Below are 18,893 nucleotides of genomic sequence, written 5' to 3' on the forward strand. Positions count from 1 at the left end.
CTTCTTACACAATTGTTTAAACATATAAATACCGCACCCAAACGATTTTATTATATTCCAAAGGATTTGATATGCAAATTTTTCAATGTTTAAACGATATATATATATATTTATTCATAGAATATCCTTCGCGTTTTCATTTCGCTTATAGTATCACATTTAAGTGAGTATTACAATTAAACAAGGAACGTTCGTTGTCGTCCCCATTTCGTGAAATATTTCTCGACTTCTCTGGTACGGAACAGGTTCTAACAACCCTGTGGACCCGTAATGAATTTACATAATTCCAGCCGCGTCGTTCCTCCAACGATAAAGTCGCTGTACAACGAGCCGTTTGCCTGCAACGATCCGAAATTGTTACGTTTTGTTTTTGGTAACGGGAACGTTCATTCGATTCGGGCTCATTGTCAGGCTGATTGTTGATTACCTGGCCCGTGCAAATGCGTGGCCAGTGGTAAATTGTGGCCGAGATACGCGGTGACCGCTCGTACTCGCACAAAAGCGTGATCCGTCAGCCTGTCCGAATGCGGCCAGATTTTACTGCTCGAAAAGTAAAGCTATACTAATGCGCCAACGATTGCAGAGAGCCTATTCTTTTTCCCTCTATATCGCAAAAAATTACAAGCATCATAGATTTGCAGAATGTCCACGTGTTATATCTTTTGTGGCGTATTAAATTTTTATTACTGATCAAATTTGTAAATTTGATAGATAAAATGATTTTGACTATTCCTTCATACTTTACTCCATTTCGTAAGCAAACGACCGAAGCATCCTACATTCATAGAATATTCTTATAAATTCTATATGTTTCACGATTTACTAAATTTTTATTTTCGACAAATTTGCCAAATAAAATGACTATTTCCGAAGGAATTAGTGTTCGTGATTTTTATTATGCATAGATTTATATGTTTCCCTCGTTACCTTCGTTTTTAACTGCAATTGAATCTTTCATTGCCCGTAATGACATAAATAGCGCTTTTAGAGTAAAATTGTGAAATAATATGCTATTTAAAGAATGAATCTGCCCCACGAGCGAAGCTACGTTCATTATTCCCAACAATTTTTATTATTACATTTTGCGTTCTATTTCAACGTAAATATTCATTTTCGAGCTCCGTGTACGCAACCATTCATTCGTTAAATCCCTTAACGAAGCCGAAAAATCGGTTAAAATATCATTCGTTATATACGATGCTCTTTTATTTTAACATCGAACTTATCCAATTTCCAAACATATCTAATTTTCAACAAAATTTTATCGAAAATAAAATTCGAAAACTCACCTATTCAATTCTTCCAAGCTGCGCAAAAAATCGATCGCCTCGGACATATTTTGTATTCTTTTCACTGTTTCTACTTGAAACGATTCGTTGCCTGGTTTCAGGCCCTGGTAGATCTGTTGCAGCCTGAGCAGTCCTGGAACAAGCAAGAGATTTACTGTCAGCAGTGCAAATGTGAAAATTCTCTATGGTCGGTCGTTCGCGCGGTTCGCCACTCGTCATTATGCATTATACTATTCGCGTTTTCCGAAAATTATGCGTGCACGATTGCGCATCACATCGGCCGTAATTCATTGGCAGACACTGTGTTTGGTCTGCGGTGCCCGTCGAGGCCGAAATGTTCCGCGGTGATTGTAGCGGAACCACCTCTAATCTCGTAATCAGATGACGCGATTCGTTTGATGCGTTCATCCGAAAATTCCATCGCCCGGTTTTTCTAATCATCTGTGAGTTGACGCGTGCTGGAACGTTTATCGATACTTTGGATAATTTCTAGTAAGTAGTGCGAGTATTACGAAATTTCTGTAAAACTTATGAGAAATATTTAAGTTGCAACATTAAGTTTAACATTAAGAAAGCTCTATCTGTTCAAGAACCAATTCGTATATCTACATGTCCACCAGTAGTGCTTTAAACGATAATATTTTAAAATACGGTTATAGATATTTTTATCTGTGTTTCTTACGTTTGATTTAAAGATGATAAATAGATTGATAATTTTTCAAATCGATTCTGCCTGAAATATTATACATACAGGATGGTTGGTAACTGGTGGTACAAGCGGAAAGGGGGTGATTCTACGCAAAAAAAGAAGTCGAAAATATAGAATAAAAATTTTTCGTTTGAGGCTTTGTTTTCGAGAAAATCGACTTTGAATTTTCGCTCGGTACGCGTGCGGTACGTTATAACGGATCTCACTGTAGATCGTTGTCTCGATGGAAAAATAAAAAAAAAAACATTTTTTATTCTATATTTTCGATTTCTTTTTTCGCATAGAATCAGCCCCCTTTCACTTGTACCACCAGTTACCAACCACCCTGTATATTGTATGTTTGAGATGGCTATTCATACTATTTTCTTACTAAGTGTATGTATGCAATAAATATTCTCTTACTTCAATATACATTTGCACATTGTTTTACAATTCTGCCAATATAAATTTCAATACGTTTTATACATATGATGCACACAATATATGCATAAAAGATTTCTGTAATAACTGTCGAAATAATTTCACTGTATCTTCAACACTGAAAACTCAACCGCTCGCAAGAAATCGCCCTAAATTCTCATTCTTGCAGTATCATAGCATACTACTTCATACTTATCGAACAAATTCCTATTGCAATTCATAGCGGAATCCAGCAGACTCGCCAGAATCCCAGGATCTTTCGAAAATCTTTCGCAGCTGCAATCAAAAGTCCACTCGCATTCATCCGTTCTGTTTCGCGGAAGCAGATATTAAACGGTCTTTCTGTTTGCTGAGGGAATCGCTTTCGGGAAGTGGAACAATCGTTCGCCATGAAAGGATCGAGTGGTTCGTAACCGCGGATACGGGTGAGAGCGTAATGCGAAAGGGATAGAAATTGAAAAATCAGAAATAAAAGAACGGACAACTGGCTGGGGTGGATCGGTGGTGGGAGCGAAAAAGAGGGGCCCGGAAAAGTCAACAGCCGAGAATCGGCCACGTTTTGCGTTGTCGTCCTGCTTTTTTGCAGCGCGTTGCGTGAAACTGATGGTCGCGTTAACGAGCGCCGTGCACGTGTATGCCCGGTGGCGCGTTATAAAAGAACGGCGCGTTTCAACGAGTAACGTGAACATCGCCGTCCTATGGTGGCTTCTTCCTGTCTCGTTTCTTGCGGCGATAATGTCCGCGTTGAAAATCACGCGGCTCGTTTCTGCGAATCATGCGATCTCGATGCTCACTTCCGCTTCACTTGAGACTATTATCGTTCAACGATAAGCATAGAAATTATGGTTACTCCGTCATAAGTCGCAGCGCAACAAATTTGGTAATTTGGCTACTTGAGTTTGGTCGCTGCATTTTTTATGTCTTACAAACACGTTAAACATTCTGCTTTCTTTTTTAATAGCAGTGTATTTCCCGGAGGGATATTAAACCGATCTCGATGTCAAAAAATGTTGTACACAGGATTATCGACTTTCAGCTGTCATACTTCTCTCTTCAAGCAGTGAGTAACTTTAATATTTGCACATTATACGATTTTTAACCTATTGAACCTGCCAATACTCAATCCCTTGGATATAATAATTTCTTTTTTTTTTCTACTTACTATTTAATATTTCGCTCCAATTCTAGCAATGGTAAATTATATTATATCTACAGGGTGGTTGGTAACTGGTGGTACAAGCGGAAAGGGGGTGATTCTGCGCGAAAAAAGAAGTCGAAAATGTAGAATGAAATTTTTTTTTTAATTTTTTTTTAATTTTTCCATCGAGACAACGATCTACAGTAAGCTCCGTTATAACGAGACGTGATAAAGTGCAGGCGTACCAAGCGAAAATTCAAAGTCGATTTTCTTGAAAACAAAGCCTCAAACGAAAAATTTTTATTCTATATTTTCGACTTCTTTTTTCGCGTAGAATCACCCCCTTTCCGCTTGTACCACCAGTTACCAACCACCCTGTATATCTGCAAAAATTAGAATTGATCTAAGATTGATTTCTTTCCGTCAATTTTTAATTTCGCGATTATAAGAGTTTTTGGCTATAACCTGATTAACAGGTTACTTCGTCGCATTAGAATTTTATTCGCCCAGAAAATGTCTAGTTGTATGCTACGTCGTTCGCATTTGCATGGTTACAGAATGTTGTCAACAAAAGAACAAGAATGGTACATATAATTGCATGAATAATTCGCAATATTTACTATATTGTTTACTTTAAATGAATGAATGACTGGTCGTATCATTACATTAATATTCGTATACTTTTTGGGAATACAGTCGAGGACAAAAATAAGTGGACAGGTAGTACCATACTTAAGTCTTTTTACTATATAGCCTTATAATACGTAAATTATTTAGCAAATAATTGAAATTAATATTTAAATTCTCTCATAAACAATCTGACCATTGATTTTTGTTCCCAACTGTAAATTACTTCTACTAATTATACGATCGTTTTTCCTAGCGTCAGCGTCTCGCACATGTCCTCACCCTTTAGTTGTGCGAGTTAACCAGTCAACTCAACCGAGCCAGGCTGATCGCAGGAGCGTGTTTGAAGCGTCGACGTTCATTTGCAGAACAACACGAGCGTGCTTGCTCTTCGAGGCTAATCAGTTTACCATTTCCGGTAAACCTTTATTTTTTATTCGATGCACGGAACGTGACTCAGTTTTCCACGGCTGCTGTCATTTCACGAGCAATTAAGCAGCCGCGACTCTATAGTTAATCCTTTATGATCGCGTTTCGAACCGCCTAGCCGTGAGTGTCGCGTTTTATTTCCGCGTGGAACGCGGGAAGCGCGGGATCTCGTCGTACGCTCGTTGGAGAACGTGATGGTCCGTTTCATAGATCGGTGATTAAGGCAAAAGAGGTGGTGTTAGGTTTGTATGGTCAGAGGAAACCGATCCAACAGATTTCCCGGGGATTGCTTTTTATACTTTTAAAAGCAGCATTTTTGTGGACATTTTTTTACACGCCGAGATGGTAAACCAAATAATACTTTGGCCAGAATTTGCGCATACTACGATGGTTTTGACATTTAATTTTTGTAATTTGTTGCGAAAAGATGTACGGATTAGTATTAAGCGATGAATTTATTTATTTATAATAAGGATATTAAATAAATCTGACAAAATTTACTATCATGGAATAACTTGGTATATTCGCGACATGTGATTTTAATTGTATACATAAATAATTTAGAGTTATGTGGAGTAACATGCTTGCCAACGACTCAAATGAGTTGATGTAACTAAAAAGATCTAAATAAATAAATAAGTAAGTAATTTAAGTTTAGAAGTCTGAATCTTTTAATTAGCAAGGAAATCTGACATCGCCATTAATTAAATGGTAATTTTGTAAATATTTACGATAGGAGATTCTAATCCTTTAATTTCCAAAACCTCGAGTATGCTGCAGTACCAGCAACAGGGCAATTGCAAAAATTGTTGCCATTCAACTAATGATGATATCGGTGCGCGAAATTCGTTGAAATTAATTACACGAAGGTTGCGGTGGCGGATTCACGATCACCTTTTGCGGTTCAATACGCTCTGAAACGCGAATCGATCGGTGTAATGATTATAAGGGTGGCTAATTAACGACGCGTTGTCAACATGGATGTCGACCACGGTTCACAGAAAGCCGTATGACGTCAATTGTGAATGTTCGCAGGCTTTAGTGACACACGCAACTAAGCCGATGATGTCTATGCGGCGACACGTGACCGATTCAATGGCTTTCGTCTGATTTCGGCCAACTAATTGCTTTTCAGCAACAAATTAGTAGAATTGAAAATTTCATGTTAGTGTGCTTGCGCGAATTTCCAAGGCATTTCACGAATGTGTTTGAAGTTGGGACTCGAGATATGATTCTGGGAATGTCTACAAAATTTATTTAAATTAGTAGAAAGGGAAAAAGGGAGAGAGAAAGAGAGAGAGAGAGAGAGAGAGAGAGAGAGAGAGAGAGAGTTTATGGCATGGAACATATACAGCGGAGTACAACAGAAAGTTTAAAATTGTTACATTATAAGTTTTAGCAAATTCCGTGCTAAAAAAAATTATTACCACATTAATAATAGTCATCTATTCTGTAGTACATATTTTTTCTTCATTGCTTTATTAAATATAAATTCATTTCGTTAATTAAAATTATAGTGTCTTTTCATATTTCTCGTCTTATAAACTTTCTTTTGTCCGCCACTGTATACGTAATATAAGTACGTGAGGCAGATTTTAATTAACCTTGAGCAAGTTCTGAGAAAATTAAATAATTAGAATTGTAAAAGAAAAGGGAGGAGAAGATTAAGTCGTTGTGTTATGCAATATGATAAATATGTATATATTTACACGCATATTAAAACATACATATAAACTTTCCAATATCATCATATCTTAGATATATATATGACCATTGAGAAATTCTTACTTTTTCAAAAAATTTTTCAAACCTATGTTATTGAATTCAGAAGGAGAAAGCAAAGTTCTATTAATAGGATGTTTTATTTCTAGTTATTATTGAACTATCTAACAATGCTAATGGCACGGGGTGGTAAAAGGCTCTAATTAGATGTTGTTATTATTACATTTTTTTTTGTTGACCTGTGTACTCATCTATTATGCATTAATGCGTTAATGGCTTAAAAGATTTTTCCGTATTAGTTATGCTGTTGTATATTCTCTGTTTACTTATCAAATTCGTCTAAAACGTACAATATTTTTTAGGATACATTATCATCTAGTAAAATATTTTCTCTTCTGTCGGCGGTCTTTGCCGTTTTACCTGTTTAGTGAGATGTTTCGCAGAAACCCCAGCAGTTCCATAGCTTGTTCCATTATCAGCAGTCTGTTGCCGAGGAAATTACGCTAAAAGCAAGCGTTTGTCAAGCGATCGAGTCTGACCAAAGCAACAACGACGCAGCAATAGATAAATTAGTGGAAGAAACAAAGCATCTGTGGAATTTCATTTCGAAATAGGCTATAGAATGTGCTGCTGTGTTTTCAGTTCGAAAATACTCGCTGAATTTCTTCGAATTGCTTCCTCTCTATCTTATCTTTTTCTTCTTTTCTTCTAAAGTTTTCTACTTTATACTTCTTTCACATTCGCATTCCCTCTTTTTCATCTTTTTCCTTCTCCAATTTTCTCCTTATTTTCTATTTGACACTTTCCACTTTTTCCAACTTTCCTTGTTTCCTTTTTTCATATTTCATTTTTCCTTCCTTTCCTCGCTACTCTTCTAAAATGCATATTATTTGCTATATTTAAAGATTCGAAAGCTAACTTCAGAGAGATTTGGAAATCACAAAACAAGGACAACGCAGAAATTGAATTCTCATTTTACTTTTCTTACTTAAATTCTCCTTGTTCCGTTTATGATCAGACGATTTATTATTCTCAAAGGTCTATTCGATAATGTAGAAATATCTGTTAATTAGAGCTATCGTTGCTTACTTATTGCCAAGAAATTATCCTAGCGTTTATGAAAGCGTAGAAAGGAATTTAACGAAGAACGAAATGGAGTGGGCGGTATGCAAATATTCAATTAATAAGAAAATAAAAGGAACGAAGGGACACAACGATCAAAACAGTGGAATTAATGAACCACGAAATGGCACGACCGATTTTATTGTTCTCCCAGTTGCGAATTGACTCACGAAGTGTCTCCAAGGATTTGTACGATGCTTCGAGATCGTTGTTGGTCGGTAATTGAATAATCACAGGTACTCGAATGTGATAATTCGATTCCAGTGCTTTGTTTTCGTTATTACGTCCTCGAATGTACACGAGTATCGCGATAAAGAAGTATCTTTTTTTTCATATCATTATTAAAGTCACGATATCCTATACATTTTTTTTTTAATTACGTGGAATTACTTTATCTTTCTGAGAATTTTTCGATCGTAAACACTGCCTTAGGTAATTCAATTAATTTCGAAACTAACGTACTTGAGACTAGTGGAGCGCCCCAATAATTTTAATTAGCTTATTCCAAGTATTAGGTATTAAGGCAAATTCATATTAAATTTTGTAGAAAATTCTCGATTAATTAGTAACAGATAATTAAAACATAAATATTTTGGAATTCTGTAGCTTCTGCCTGAAGTATGATGTAATAACGTTTTAATTGGGCAATTAAAATTAAATTGGGTAATTGAGTAATTAAAATTGCCTCGGACATCATATTACATTAACGACACAAATTACGATAGTTACGATTTGTAAATATATCATGAATTTGATTTAGAAAAAACTGATCAATCATGCGATCTATAGATAATATTTATTACATTAGAAATTCGCCAATAGCTGCGTAGATCCGTGAATTAGCTGGCGAAATTATTTTCCTACTCATATTCCGTATTTCTCAAATTATTGTCAAATACGACCATTGCAATTCTGTTATCATTTGTTTCTTTAAAATGAGAAACATGAACTGATACGATCGACAGAAATATTCTCCACTCACCATCATTTCTTTTTGGCTCCATTTAATCGTCGTACAACGTGATCATCGGTTAAGGATAATACAGTCGAGGATAAAAGTAAGTAGACAGGTAGTGGAAATAGTACAATTTATACTAGTTTTATATTCTTAAGTCTTATTCATTATACAGGGTGGTTGGTAACTGGTGGTACAAGCGGAAAGGGGGTGATTCTACGCGAAAAAAGAAGTCGAAAATATAGAATAAAAATTTTTCGTTTGAGGCTTTGTTTTCGAGAAAATCGACTTTGAATTTTCGCTCGGTACGCGTGCGGTACGTTATAACAGATCTCACTGTAGATCGTTGTCTCGATGGAAAAATTTAAAAAGAGAAAAAGAAAATTAAAAAAAGAAATTTTTATTCTATGTTTTCGACTTCCCTTTTCGCGTAGAATCACCCCCTTTCCGCTTGTATATTAGTTAATAAATAGTTGAAATTAATATTTACATTTTTGTGTAAACGAGGCGTACAATAATGAACGAAAGAAAGTTTAAGTTTGCTAAGTAATCTATCTGCGTATATGCACATACGTGTGATATTTACGTAAATATTATCATATTGCCGACAGTCACTCATTCGTTCATTGCTCCTATCAAATATAATTCTATTTTATAAAATTACGATATTTCTTGTACCACTTACATTCTAACTTCCTCTTGTCCGCCGCTGTATAGAACGAAACTCCATTCATATTACCTGCCCACTTATTTTTATCTGCAAACCAATATACGCAGAGCGTTTACGAGCGTGAGAATCCAACGATCAACGATCCACGTGGATGAACGCATACGGCATGTCAGCTTCGGTATGCGAACAATCCTGTCTGCCGTCTCATACGGGAGGTCTGTGGTTTCTCGTAGCGTGTACTTGGAGACGGAAATGCCATCGTGACTGCCGGAAACTAACGTCGAAATAGACGACGAAGCCAGAGAGACGCGCGATGGTCCATGGCATCGACTGCCGCCTGATTCTATCTGCGGTAAGCCTCGTTGCCTCGGCTTTAAAGGAGAGAGGACGTCTTGTTAAGGAAGACAACGACCCCGGGGCCCGAAAATCCTCTATGGCTGCCGCCAAGTGAATCTTCGCTGCGAGTGTTTCCAAGCAGAAAAGGAGAGAGAAAGGGAAAGAGAGGAATTGTTTACCCGCGAAGAGTCGCGAACTAAGAAATTTCTCTCGCGACAGCGCGGTTCCAGCTAAGTAAATTTTCGGGCGAAATATGGACGTCGAGTGGAATTTCTAGCGAACGATGGAGTTAAGTGGAATTTCTGATGAACAGTGAGAGAAACGGAGAATTTGTTGCCAAGGATAGTGTTAAAATAGGATTTTTCGTGATGAGCATGAAGTTTGTTTATCTTTCTCGTAGGATGCTTCTACGAAGGTGGGGGAATCTTTTTGTGTACAACACTGTGTCGGTGTAATTTTCTTGGGTGAGATCGGTAAATTGCGTGAGTTAAGCAGGATTTTTCCATCAAAAATGATGTTACGTGTGTACTTATTTGTTTTAGTTGATCGCAAAAAAATTGGATATTCGTTTGTTTCTGGTAACTAAAATAACTAAAATAGTAATTTGTGTAATAATATATCGCAACTATATACTATATTATGTAGTAAGATATAGTACTAATTCATATAACAATATAGAAACGAAAATCAATCTACTAGAATTTTTGAAGGCGGATTATACAATTTTGTTATTATAAACTAGCATTAGATAGAATTTTTGTGACATGAAATAATTTCAAACAGATTTTTTAACAGAACACGTAAACGATATAAATGACGTAGAATCTTTTTACAAAAACTAAAATTTTTCCATGTAAAACTTCCTTTTAAACAACAACGTTGAATGACATTTTCTATTAGGGAACACTACTAAGTAGAATGTTCTCCGTGATGGATCGCCCGTAGCAGAATCTTTAAAAAAGGATTTTGTAAAAATCAATTTAATAAAATTGTTTGAACGAAGGTAGCGATAAATAAAATTACTTTGAAGAGATTGTCGTCAAACAGAATTTTCGTCGTGTAAAATAATTTCGAATAGAAGTGTCTGACGAAAAGTAACGGCAAATAGGATTTTTCCATGAAAGCTGAAGTTACGTAAAATTTCCTTTTAAACAACAACGCTAAACGACATTTTCTATCAAGGAACACCGTTAAGTAGAATTTTCTTCGCGATGGATCACCAGCAACGAAATTTTCTCGCGACGATTTACGGACAGCGAAATTTGCCCGCGAAGATTCGCGTCGAGTGAAATTTCTTGCGAGCGAACCTTCCGCGAGAGGTTTACGTTCAAGAGAAATTCCCCTCTAAAAGTTTGCGTCAAGCAGAATTTCCTTGCGAAACGTCCTCGTGAAACAACATTTTCTGCGCGAACGTTCTCGCGGAACGATCTTATATCGACGTTGACTTTTCTCTCGTTTTTTACTCGTTTGGTCGTTCACCTTGTTGCTCGTAGTCACAATGAACCGGATTGCTTGGTCTGTAGTTTGATTTCGAGAATATTCCAAGTTTTACGCCAGCATCGTATCTTTTTTATTTATTTCATACCAAACACATAGGATTTATTTTGTTGTAAAAAAATATTTAATTTATATTCGTTTAGATTCACTATCAGTTACTATATTTACTACATAATCTTTACTTCTACGATATACTGATATATAGGATTTGTCATAATCTAAATAATTTTCTTTAAAAGGGAATTAAATAAAAATTCCCTATTCGATAATAAATATTTTGATCTGATAATTGTTTAAAGTATAATGATATTTAGGAAAAACGATGCCTATATCTACAGTTATATGCATATACAAAATACACGATACAAATGTTCGGTTGAAGCGTCAAGTACACGATTAGGATTGGCTAATTATAATTTAAACAGTAAGCTGTGACTCGATTAAAAGGAAGAGAGGAAAGGAACGCGTATTATAATCTTAATATCATCGACTTCTATATACACTATGAAATGAATATACACGCTAATTATTGACTTATTCAGCCACGAGCACGAACATACAGATTAGAGTATGTGGATGGCTAACTAGATTTAATATTTTATGAGATTCATGTCACACGAACTGAAATAACAACCTTCAAATAAATCAGATATTCTGTTATGTTCTTTACCATTGAATACGATATGTATCGTATCAGTTACGATGTTAATCACATTGGTTAAACTATAAAATAAGAAAATAAGAGAAAAGTAGAAGGAACAATGAAATTAAAATAAAATTCCCTGGAATATTTGAACCTTTTCACAGGTTTTTACACATGGCATTCGAACGCTATAGATAGACCATAGATCTGCGGTTTTCTAAAGCAAAATAAAAAGCATCCGTAACAGGGGAAATTGAATTATCGATTGAATAATAGGTTAGAGTCGCGGAAACCACGCGTAGGTTGTAACAATAAAAGCGAACAGATACAGAAACTGCAGTGTGCGCGTGGAATAACGCGTGTCGAGTGGAACGATGATCATAACGTTCGTGGCGTGAACTGTTTTATTGGCGCGAGTTCGTGATCGACGAATTCGCCGGTTCGGTAGCCGGCTATCGTAAACTTCCCACCCTATATTGGTTTCCGCCGCTATTTCTGCCCGCTCGTTAATAGTCGCCGTTGGGAAACTTCGACACCGCGTTTGCACGCGTTGCCGAAGATCGATATTCTATTTGCTTCGCGTGCCGAATTTATTAAACGATAGGAAAGTCCCAATGAGTTTTAATCTTTCCCGAGTGTCTTCTGAAACTATTGTACACCAACTTCCGCGAAAATAATCGATGCGAGACTGTGTGTCGGAATTTTAACTCGATTTAAGAAACTTTCGTGTTAATATAAATAGCTTTGTCAGATTTTCATTGTTTCGTGTTGAGTAATTGACCTATTAAGGACTAAGCGATAGTTTATTACGATATTATTATAAATACTTTGATTTGTTTCAATTTTATAAAATTGCACAGCCAGCTAGAGTCAACCGACAGATCGATTGGAATAATATTGAGACTTGTTAGAGTCGAGTATAAATCGAAAAATTGTTGTAAGAGTCGCTTGAATCTTTCATCATATTTATTTACGTGTTAATTTATTTTAACGGTATTATCGAGATATGTGCAATTTTGTGTGCTACGCTAGATTAGCCACGCAGTAGTGACACATATATATGAGTATGAATGTGTGGGAGTATGTGCGTGCACAGCGTCTCGTAAAACGGAAGAATGCAACTGTTCCGTTGGTAGTGTGGTAAAGAAGATGCTGAGACAAAGAGAGTGCTTAGACGCGTGCAAATGTGTATCGACGAATATCTCGTAAATCACATATCAAATAAATCTGAAACTATTTTGATATCAATTCTAAGCGTAATCTAAGTGTTCCTGTTAGAATTTAATCTTGGAATTAAGATTAATAATCTGTGGAAGACAATGTTTGTGTTGAAATAATATTATGTGATATTTATTAAACAATTATTACAGGGAATATAAGTGTGTTGTGCAATGCAGACAGTTGGCTAGTTATTCTCAGACTGAGTGGCTTAGTCACCCATGGCCCTTGAAAAGGTTTTGAACTCCACTCTCTATGCAGTAATGAGTGTGACCTGTGTAGATGGCTGTGTGGCGTCACATGTGCCACAGAACCTTCTAGTAGCTTCTCGACGTGCCCAATGTTCCATCTATATCCTTATGCTTCTTCCGCCGAATTCTCGAAACAGCATGCACGCGCTAGTCGCCGCGGTACATTTCACAAACGCACGCTAGTGGGGATATCGCTGGACAACGAAGGGAAGAATCCGTTCGATCAATCACCTCATCTGTATGCGATTAATATCGTTGTATTCCAACAGTTCCTATACATTTATTTCGGCGATTAAGATCCACAATTCTCAACAGGTATATTTGTCATCGTTTGTCGTCAACATACGGCGCGACAAACTTATTTATTATTTCCAGAAAAATTTCAAGAAAATTTTAAAACCGCGATGGATGTCGTGGAAGTTTCACGGATCTAAGGATATTAAAACATCTTAAAGAGTGCGAAGGTTCAGTTGGTATCGTAAGTCGGAGATTAATGGAGAATTGGGAGATTTCGGGAACATTTCGAGGCATCCTACTTGCGAGTGTCCTACAGCTGAAGAATCTTAGAGGTTCAGTGACTTCTCCAGTTCTAAGAATTCCACTGGTCGATAAAGCTGACGATACTCTTTGAGGTGTGTGAATGTTCGAAACTCCCGAGGATTCTTAGAATCGTTAGGGTTTCCCAGTTCTTATAACATCGTCTTTCCGTTCTTCAGGTTGTTGTAAACTATTTATAATATGTTACAACATAACACAGTATTATAATAAAAGACAGTCAAATTTGCAGATACACCTAACGTTCTGTATAAATTCTATTTGACGTATCTTTAACAACATTAAAATCTTTAGCACTATAAAATAATTTTAAATAATCTAAACGTAAACGTTAAAAGTATCAAACAATTTTCAATATAAATCATCAAATTCTTAAAAAATCTAAACTTAAATCTTTAGAATCTTAAAAAACATTTTGTACGCGCTGGTAATTATTCAATAGTTATGCCAATGTCTTGAAAGTACAGAGAGTCATCGTCGAAATATTGGCCCAATTTTGTTCACTCCCTCCCATCTCCCCCTAGCCGGCTAACAACAGCTATCTGCGACCGCCTACGCTTCCTTCTTCCTGGTCAAAGACGTCGAGACGACCACGCGTATAGAGAGTCCGACTCAGCGCCATATTTCCAACGTGCTCGTTGAAACGAATCTTAAAGTAAAGCATCGTAAATCTCAATAAATCCTAAATACAAATCTTTCTGGAAATGCTTCGACTTCGCTAACGTCAGTCTCTGGTATATAAGCTGCTAAGCAGCAATGATTATTATTGATTGCACTGTCATCGTGTTTGACGAGACGGCCGCGAATTCAATTGAAACATGGCGCGACGCCTCGGCGCGGCGAGGACTTGCCCCCCAGAGGATGCTCGACGAGGTAAGAGGCCAATAATAGCATTAGTAACGGTGTCGATAATCGACATACCAGGCTAACGACCGCGCCATTCAATGGGCTAATACCGCGTGGCTCCGATTAACTGCTAAGCTAGTACGATAATTCCCCGGTTCGAATTAAGCGGCTGTGTCACTGAAGGAAACCCGCGTCCCGAAAACGACTCGACGATCCCGGATGAGCCGTAATAACACAAGGGTGGAGGACTGATTAGCAGCGCTCCGTGCTTGGTAATCGACCCTGGGGCAATCGCGAAATGCCTCGTTCTCTTCGTAATCTCGCCAGAAGCTGGCGCAACCAGCCGTCTTAAGGATGGAATATTAGGCGAGCGAGAGGTCCTGAGAATTTTTGTCCCGAGACTTTTGTCTCATTGCGTCTCGTTGTCGCATCGTCTGCGAAGAACAAACGCGATAGACGGCGGGACCGCTCCGCTGGCAAATTTTCCCGTCAGATTGAACGCCTTTTCGTTTTCGTCTTGACCAATGTTGAATCCTGCTCGAGCATGGCCTTAAAGCGGATTGCGGTTTGTTCTGTACCGAGGGACCAAATTTTGGTTCTGGCTGAGAATGCAAATTGGTTCGAGTTCGTTGTTTTTGGTAGGAAGCACTTTTTCAGAGGAAAAAGTGGACAGATTTGAATTGTTGATTAGAGGTGGGATGATATTAAGTCTGGATTTTTGAGAAGAGATTGGTATACATTGGTGTGGGATATATGTGAGATATATTATTGTGAATGTTGTTGATAAATAATGGCAAACATACTGTGATTACGTTTAACAGAAAAGTAACATAAATATCGAAACGATTAAAGAGGAGTCTGTCGATTCAGAACATGTTCTACTGACTCGTCACACTGACAATACCAACGTTTCTTTCTTTCAATATTTTTCTTAAATACATCTTTGTCATATATGAAAAATAATTCGCTGTAGAGTAAAAATCGCTGTAGAATAATTTATTATGTCAAATAAAACACAGAAAGCTACATATCTTCCTTTGAGATTTAAAAACTCGTGGATAATTATAAATGTACAGTGGCCACAGTAATTGCGTGAAATTGAGAATGAAAGTTATCTCGTATTCCGGTAATTATTACATTATGGAATATTTACGTTCTATTTATTTATAACTTCATTTGCTTGTTAACCATTTTAGAACCTCGTTTTTCCACGATATCGAAGATGACAAGTCTGTCTGACCAACATCCATCGTTTTCACTGCCACTCTATAAGAACGTCTTACTTGATACTGTTCACGCCAAGTTTCCCGGTAATTAAATTTCTCTTCTGTCTATCCAATTACTGTTTCAATACAAAGATTCAACAAACAATTATTCACATCAACTTGTCGAAGCGAATAATGCGATCATGCATAAAATTGTGAGTGAAGTTATTTTTTTTTATATCGAACTAGCTATACCTTCTTTTTTTAAAAATTAGATTAATATATTTCTTTCTGTTTTATTTTACGATCTCATCGTCCTATTATATTGGCAATGGTCAATAACAGAAAAGAGATTCTGTCGATCTGCATTTACCATCGCTACTGTCACTTCAAGATTATTTTAACGCTGTTCATATTTAGTTTCTTGATAATCGAACTTTCTCTCCATTTATTCAATTATAATTCAAATGCATATATTCAATAAAAAATTATTTATTTCGATTTGTCAAAATATATCCAACTTGTGCGATTTATTTGGTATCTATAATTTGTGAAAGGAAAACGCAACGAAGTTTCTTTGGCAAATTAACGACGTGCTCTATGGAACGTATTAAAGCGAAAGTTTCCTTTTCATTTAACGTCTAAATGGTGACCAAAAACTGGTCGGAGGAATAATTATTACTCGCGTCCCAACAAGAACCAACGGTGACATAAAACGAAAAAGCTTTCGCGTGTTTTTCCCACCGGTGAAGCGTGGGATTAGAAAGGTCATCCTTGAGAACCGGCGCTGTTTTTTAACGAGAAAACGGATACGCGAGTTACGTAATGAAAATACGTTTCATAACGAAGCCAACCACGGGGACATATAAATCTAATCCTTCGTGTCACGCCGGCTCGCTTAAGACAATGTTCTCGCTTCTTCCTGCGTTCTTTTTTCGTGTCCTATTTACCAAGACAAACAGAGTCGCATCGTCGTCCCAGTGATTTCGCGAAAATAGTAAAAACGCCATTGCTAAGTGGAAAAGAGGTTCGTGACGAAAAGAAGTTGCCGAAGAAAGTTTTACTTTTGCGCGGATTGTAGAGAGTTTATTGGTGGTTAAACTTTGTGCTTCAGAAGAGTCAGAGATACTTTGTCTTTCAAGGTATGAGAAGAAACAAGTTTGTTAATTAATTCGCAGGACTGACCTTTTAAAGTAAAAAATTTTCTTCTATAGGATGTTTCTCTTTTTTTTTTAATCTCAGATTTTCCTTTTGTTCATTTCTTTTTCGTTTTTATCGAATCACATAATTTGTTACAAGAATGTTTACTTAAAAAAAAAAAATAGCCGCGCACTTACGAAAAAACTGGAAGTGCGAACGTTCTTCAAGAATTTTTTCATTTTTAGAAGTTAGGAATTTATTTTGTAGATTTTCAATGATATTGTATATTTGTATCTCATATTCTTCTGAAAAGTTTTTTTAAATAATCTATTTCTAAATAATCTGATGATGATGTACTTCAAGCTTCTTGTAAACAATTCCCTAATGACATTTTATTGTGTATTTTTATGACTTTTAGCTATATCTATTTTCTTCCGAAAATGTATTATTAACAGCACTCGATGAACGCAAAAAATGTCAATATTCAACTTAATCGAACTTCTATTAGAAGTAGAGTATAAAAATTATCAAAGAAATATTGCTTATTTTCGTCTTAGATTATCCTTAGAAAATTATGATATTCTTAAACTATTTTTAATCTCGATGGTATATAACCACCACCGATAACGTGTATAACTATCAAAAATCTGTACAAAGAATTTTCTAACACATTATAGTCACTAAAGAATTATACTTGCTATAATGTATTCATTTACTTAGCTGCAATTTCCATCTAACTGCTCTTTGTACATCAAAAAGTCTATTTAGTTGAGAGAAAAAGAGAGAGAGAGAGTGAGAGAGAGCTCAATTTATCCTCAAAGTATGAAGTGTTTTCGCGCAAATATCTCGCACGGAGGACATAATCGATCTTGGCAAGCCGTTGCCGTGCGATAAAGACGAGCAGAGGCAGCAGGTGTCGCATGGCGTTCATCTGAACACCATGAAACAACAGGCGCGCGGACAACCGAGCTTATTACTGTTCCGCTTCTGTTATTACGCGCTTTAAAGCCTGCAACTTCCTCGCGTAAAAACACGTTCCGCTTTTGTCGCCTGCCTTATATCAGCGAGACTGTTTAATCAACGCTCGGTTGAAGTCAGAGAAACATGAAGGATGGAATAACTGAGCTCTTGGTTAATGATTAACTTTTTTTGCTTCAGGCGTTTTGTCTCTTCAGTAATTATTGCTTTCCGCAATGGTTAGTGGTGAAATCACCAAATTTATAAAAATCACAACTCTCAGATTTTACAAGAATCGTTGCTTTATCCGAGCGATCATCAATATTGTATTTCGTGATAATTAATACTGTAAAATTATAAATTTCATTCTTTTTTCTTTCGTGAATATATTCGACGAATGCAAAAGTAGTAAAATTAAGTTCATTGCGTTAGTTTTTATTTCTTTAATCGCATATCGTGCAAAATGACTAGAAATTGCTTACTGATAATGTGCAGGTATTTTTGTCAAAATTAATATTAACTTTTATTAGCACTTGATCGACTCAGTATTTTTCACTACATATTACACAGAATGGTTCATAGATAACAATTATTAAGTACGATGTAACGTATTTACTAAAAGATTTTACATATGAATTTTTTACCAGACCTAAAGCGTGTTTAACGTTTATATTATACATTGCAATATGATTATTTGACGTAAGATGTTAAATACTGTTCTCAACGGACAATGTAAATTTTGGTTAGGATGTTCATTATGCTTCATTATTAAAGTTTTCAAGATAAGATGATGTTCGTATACAGTTACTCGTTTTCGTTATACCTCTTTAATTATGGTCATTTATGTATAATACAGAGCCGAGCATTTAAATAGGAATACCTTAATATCTCTATTATTTATGGTTATTTGAAACGATTCCTCAGGTCCAAGTTACGCTATTTTACAAAAGTAAAGTTAAAGCATCGTCTAAATCAATCATTTTTTGACCATGTTACCTTAACGCTTTTCATGTAGGATAAAAATTAAATAAAAAATTAAATTAAATTAAAATATAAAAATTAAATTTTTATTCTACGTTCAAACATTTTTACTTTACTTACATTTTTACATCAAAAAGAATAATGCAAGTAATTGCACTTGCGAAATAAACGTGGTCGTGAAAA

The 18,893-nt window shown here is 36.1% G+C and overlaps 1 protein-coding gene and 1 long non-coding RNA gene across 6 annotated transcripts in view; one reads left to right on the plus strand and one right to left on the minus strand.

Annotated features, from left to right (window-relative positions):
• The window catches only part of LOC138184913 (uncharacterized), a 325,808-nt gene that overhangs the window by 176,704 nt on the left and 130,211 nt on the right, over positions 1 to 18,893 (plus strand). The window contains exons 6-7 of one of the 3 annotated variants that reach the window (XR_011174465.1): positions 3,380 to 3,478; positions 4,114 to 4,270. The exons of the other annotated variants lie outside the window; for them this stretch is intronic. This is a non-coding gene — a long non-coding RNA (uncharacterized LOC138184913). Of the gene's footprint in view, positions 1 to 3,379; positions 3,479 to 4,113; positions 4,271 to 18,893 lie in introns of those variants that run through there. 3 annotated transcript variants of the gene reach the window in all.
• Positions 1 to 18,893, minus strand: part of GluRIB (Glutamate receptor IB) — a 346,208-nt gene that overhangs the window by 30,942 nt on the left and 296,373 nt on the right. For all 3 annotated transcript variants that reach the window (XM_069114169.1, XM_069114258.1, XM_069114339.1), the window contains exon 5: positions 1,290 to 1,422. In XM_069114169.1, the coding sequence (XP_068970270.1) occupies positions 1,290 to 1,422 (133 nt within the window). The remainder of the gene's footprint in view (positions 1 to 1,289; positions 1,423 to 18,893) is intronic.

Source organism: Bombus flavifrons, chromosome 1 (genome assembly GCF_040668555.2).
Source record: "Bombus flavifrons isolate JBK064 chromosome 1, iyBomFlav1_principal, whole genome shotgun sequence".
NCBI classification, from domain to species: Eukaryota; Metazoa; Arthropoda; class Insecta; order Hymenoptera; family Apidae; genus Bombus; species Bombus flavifrons.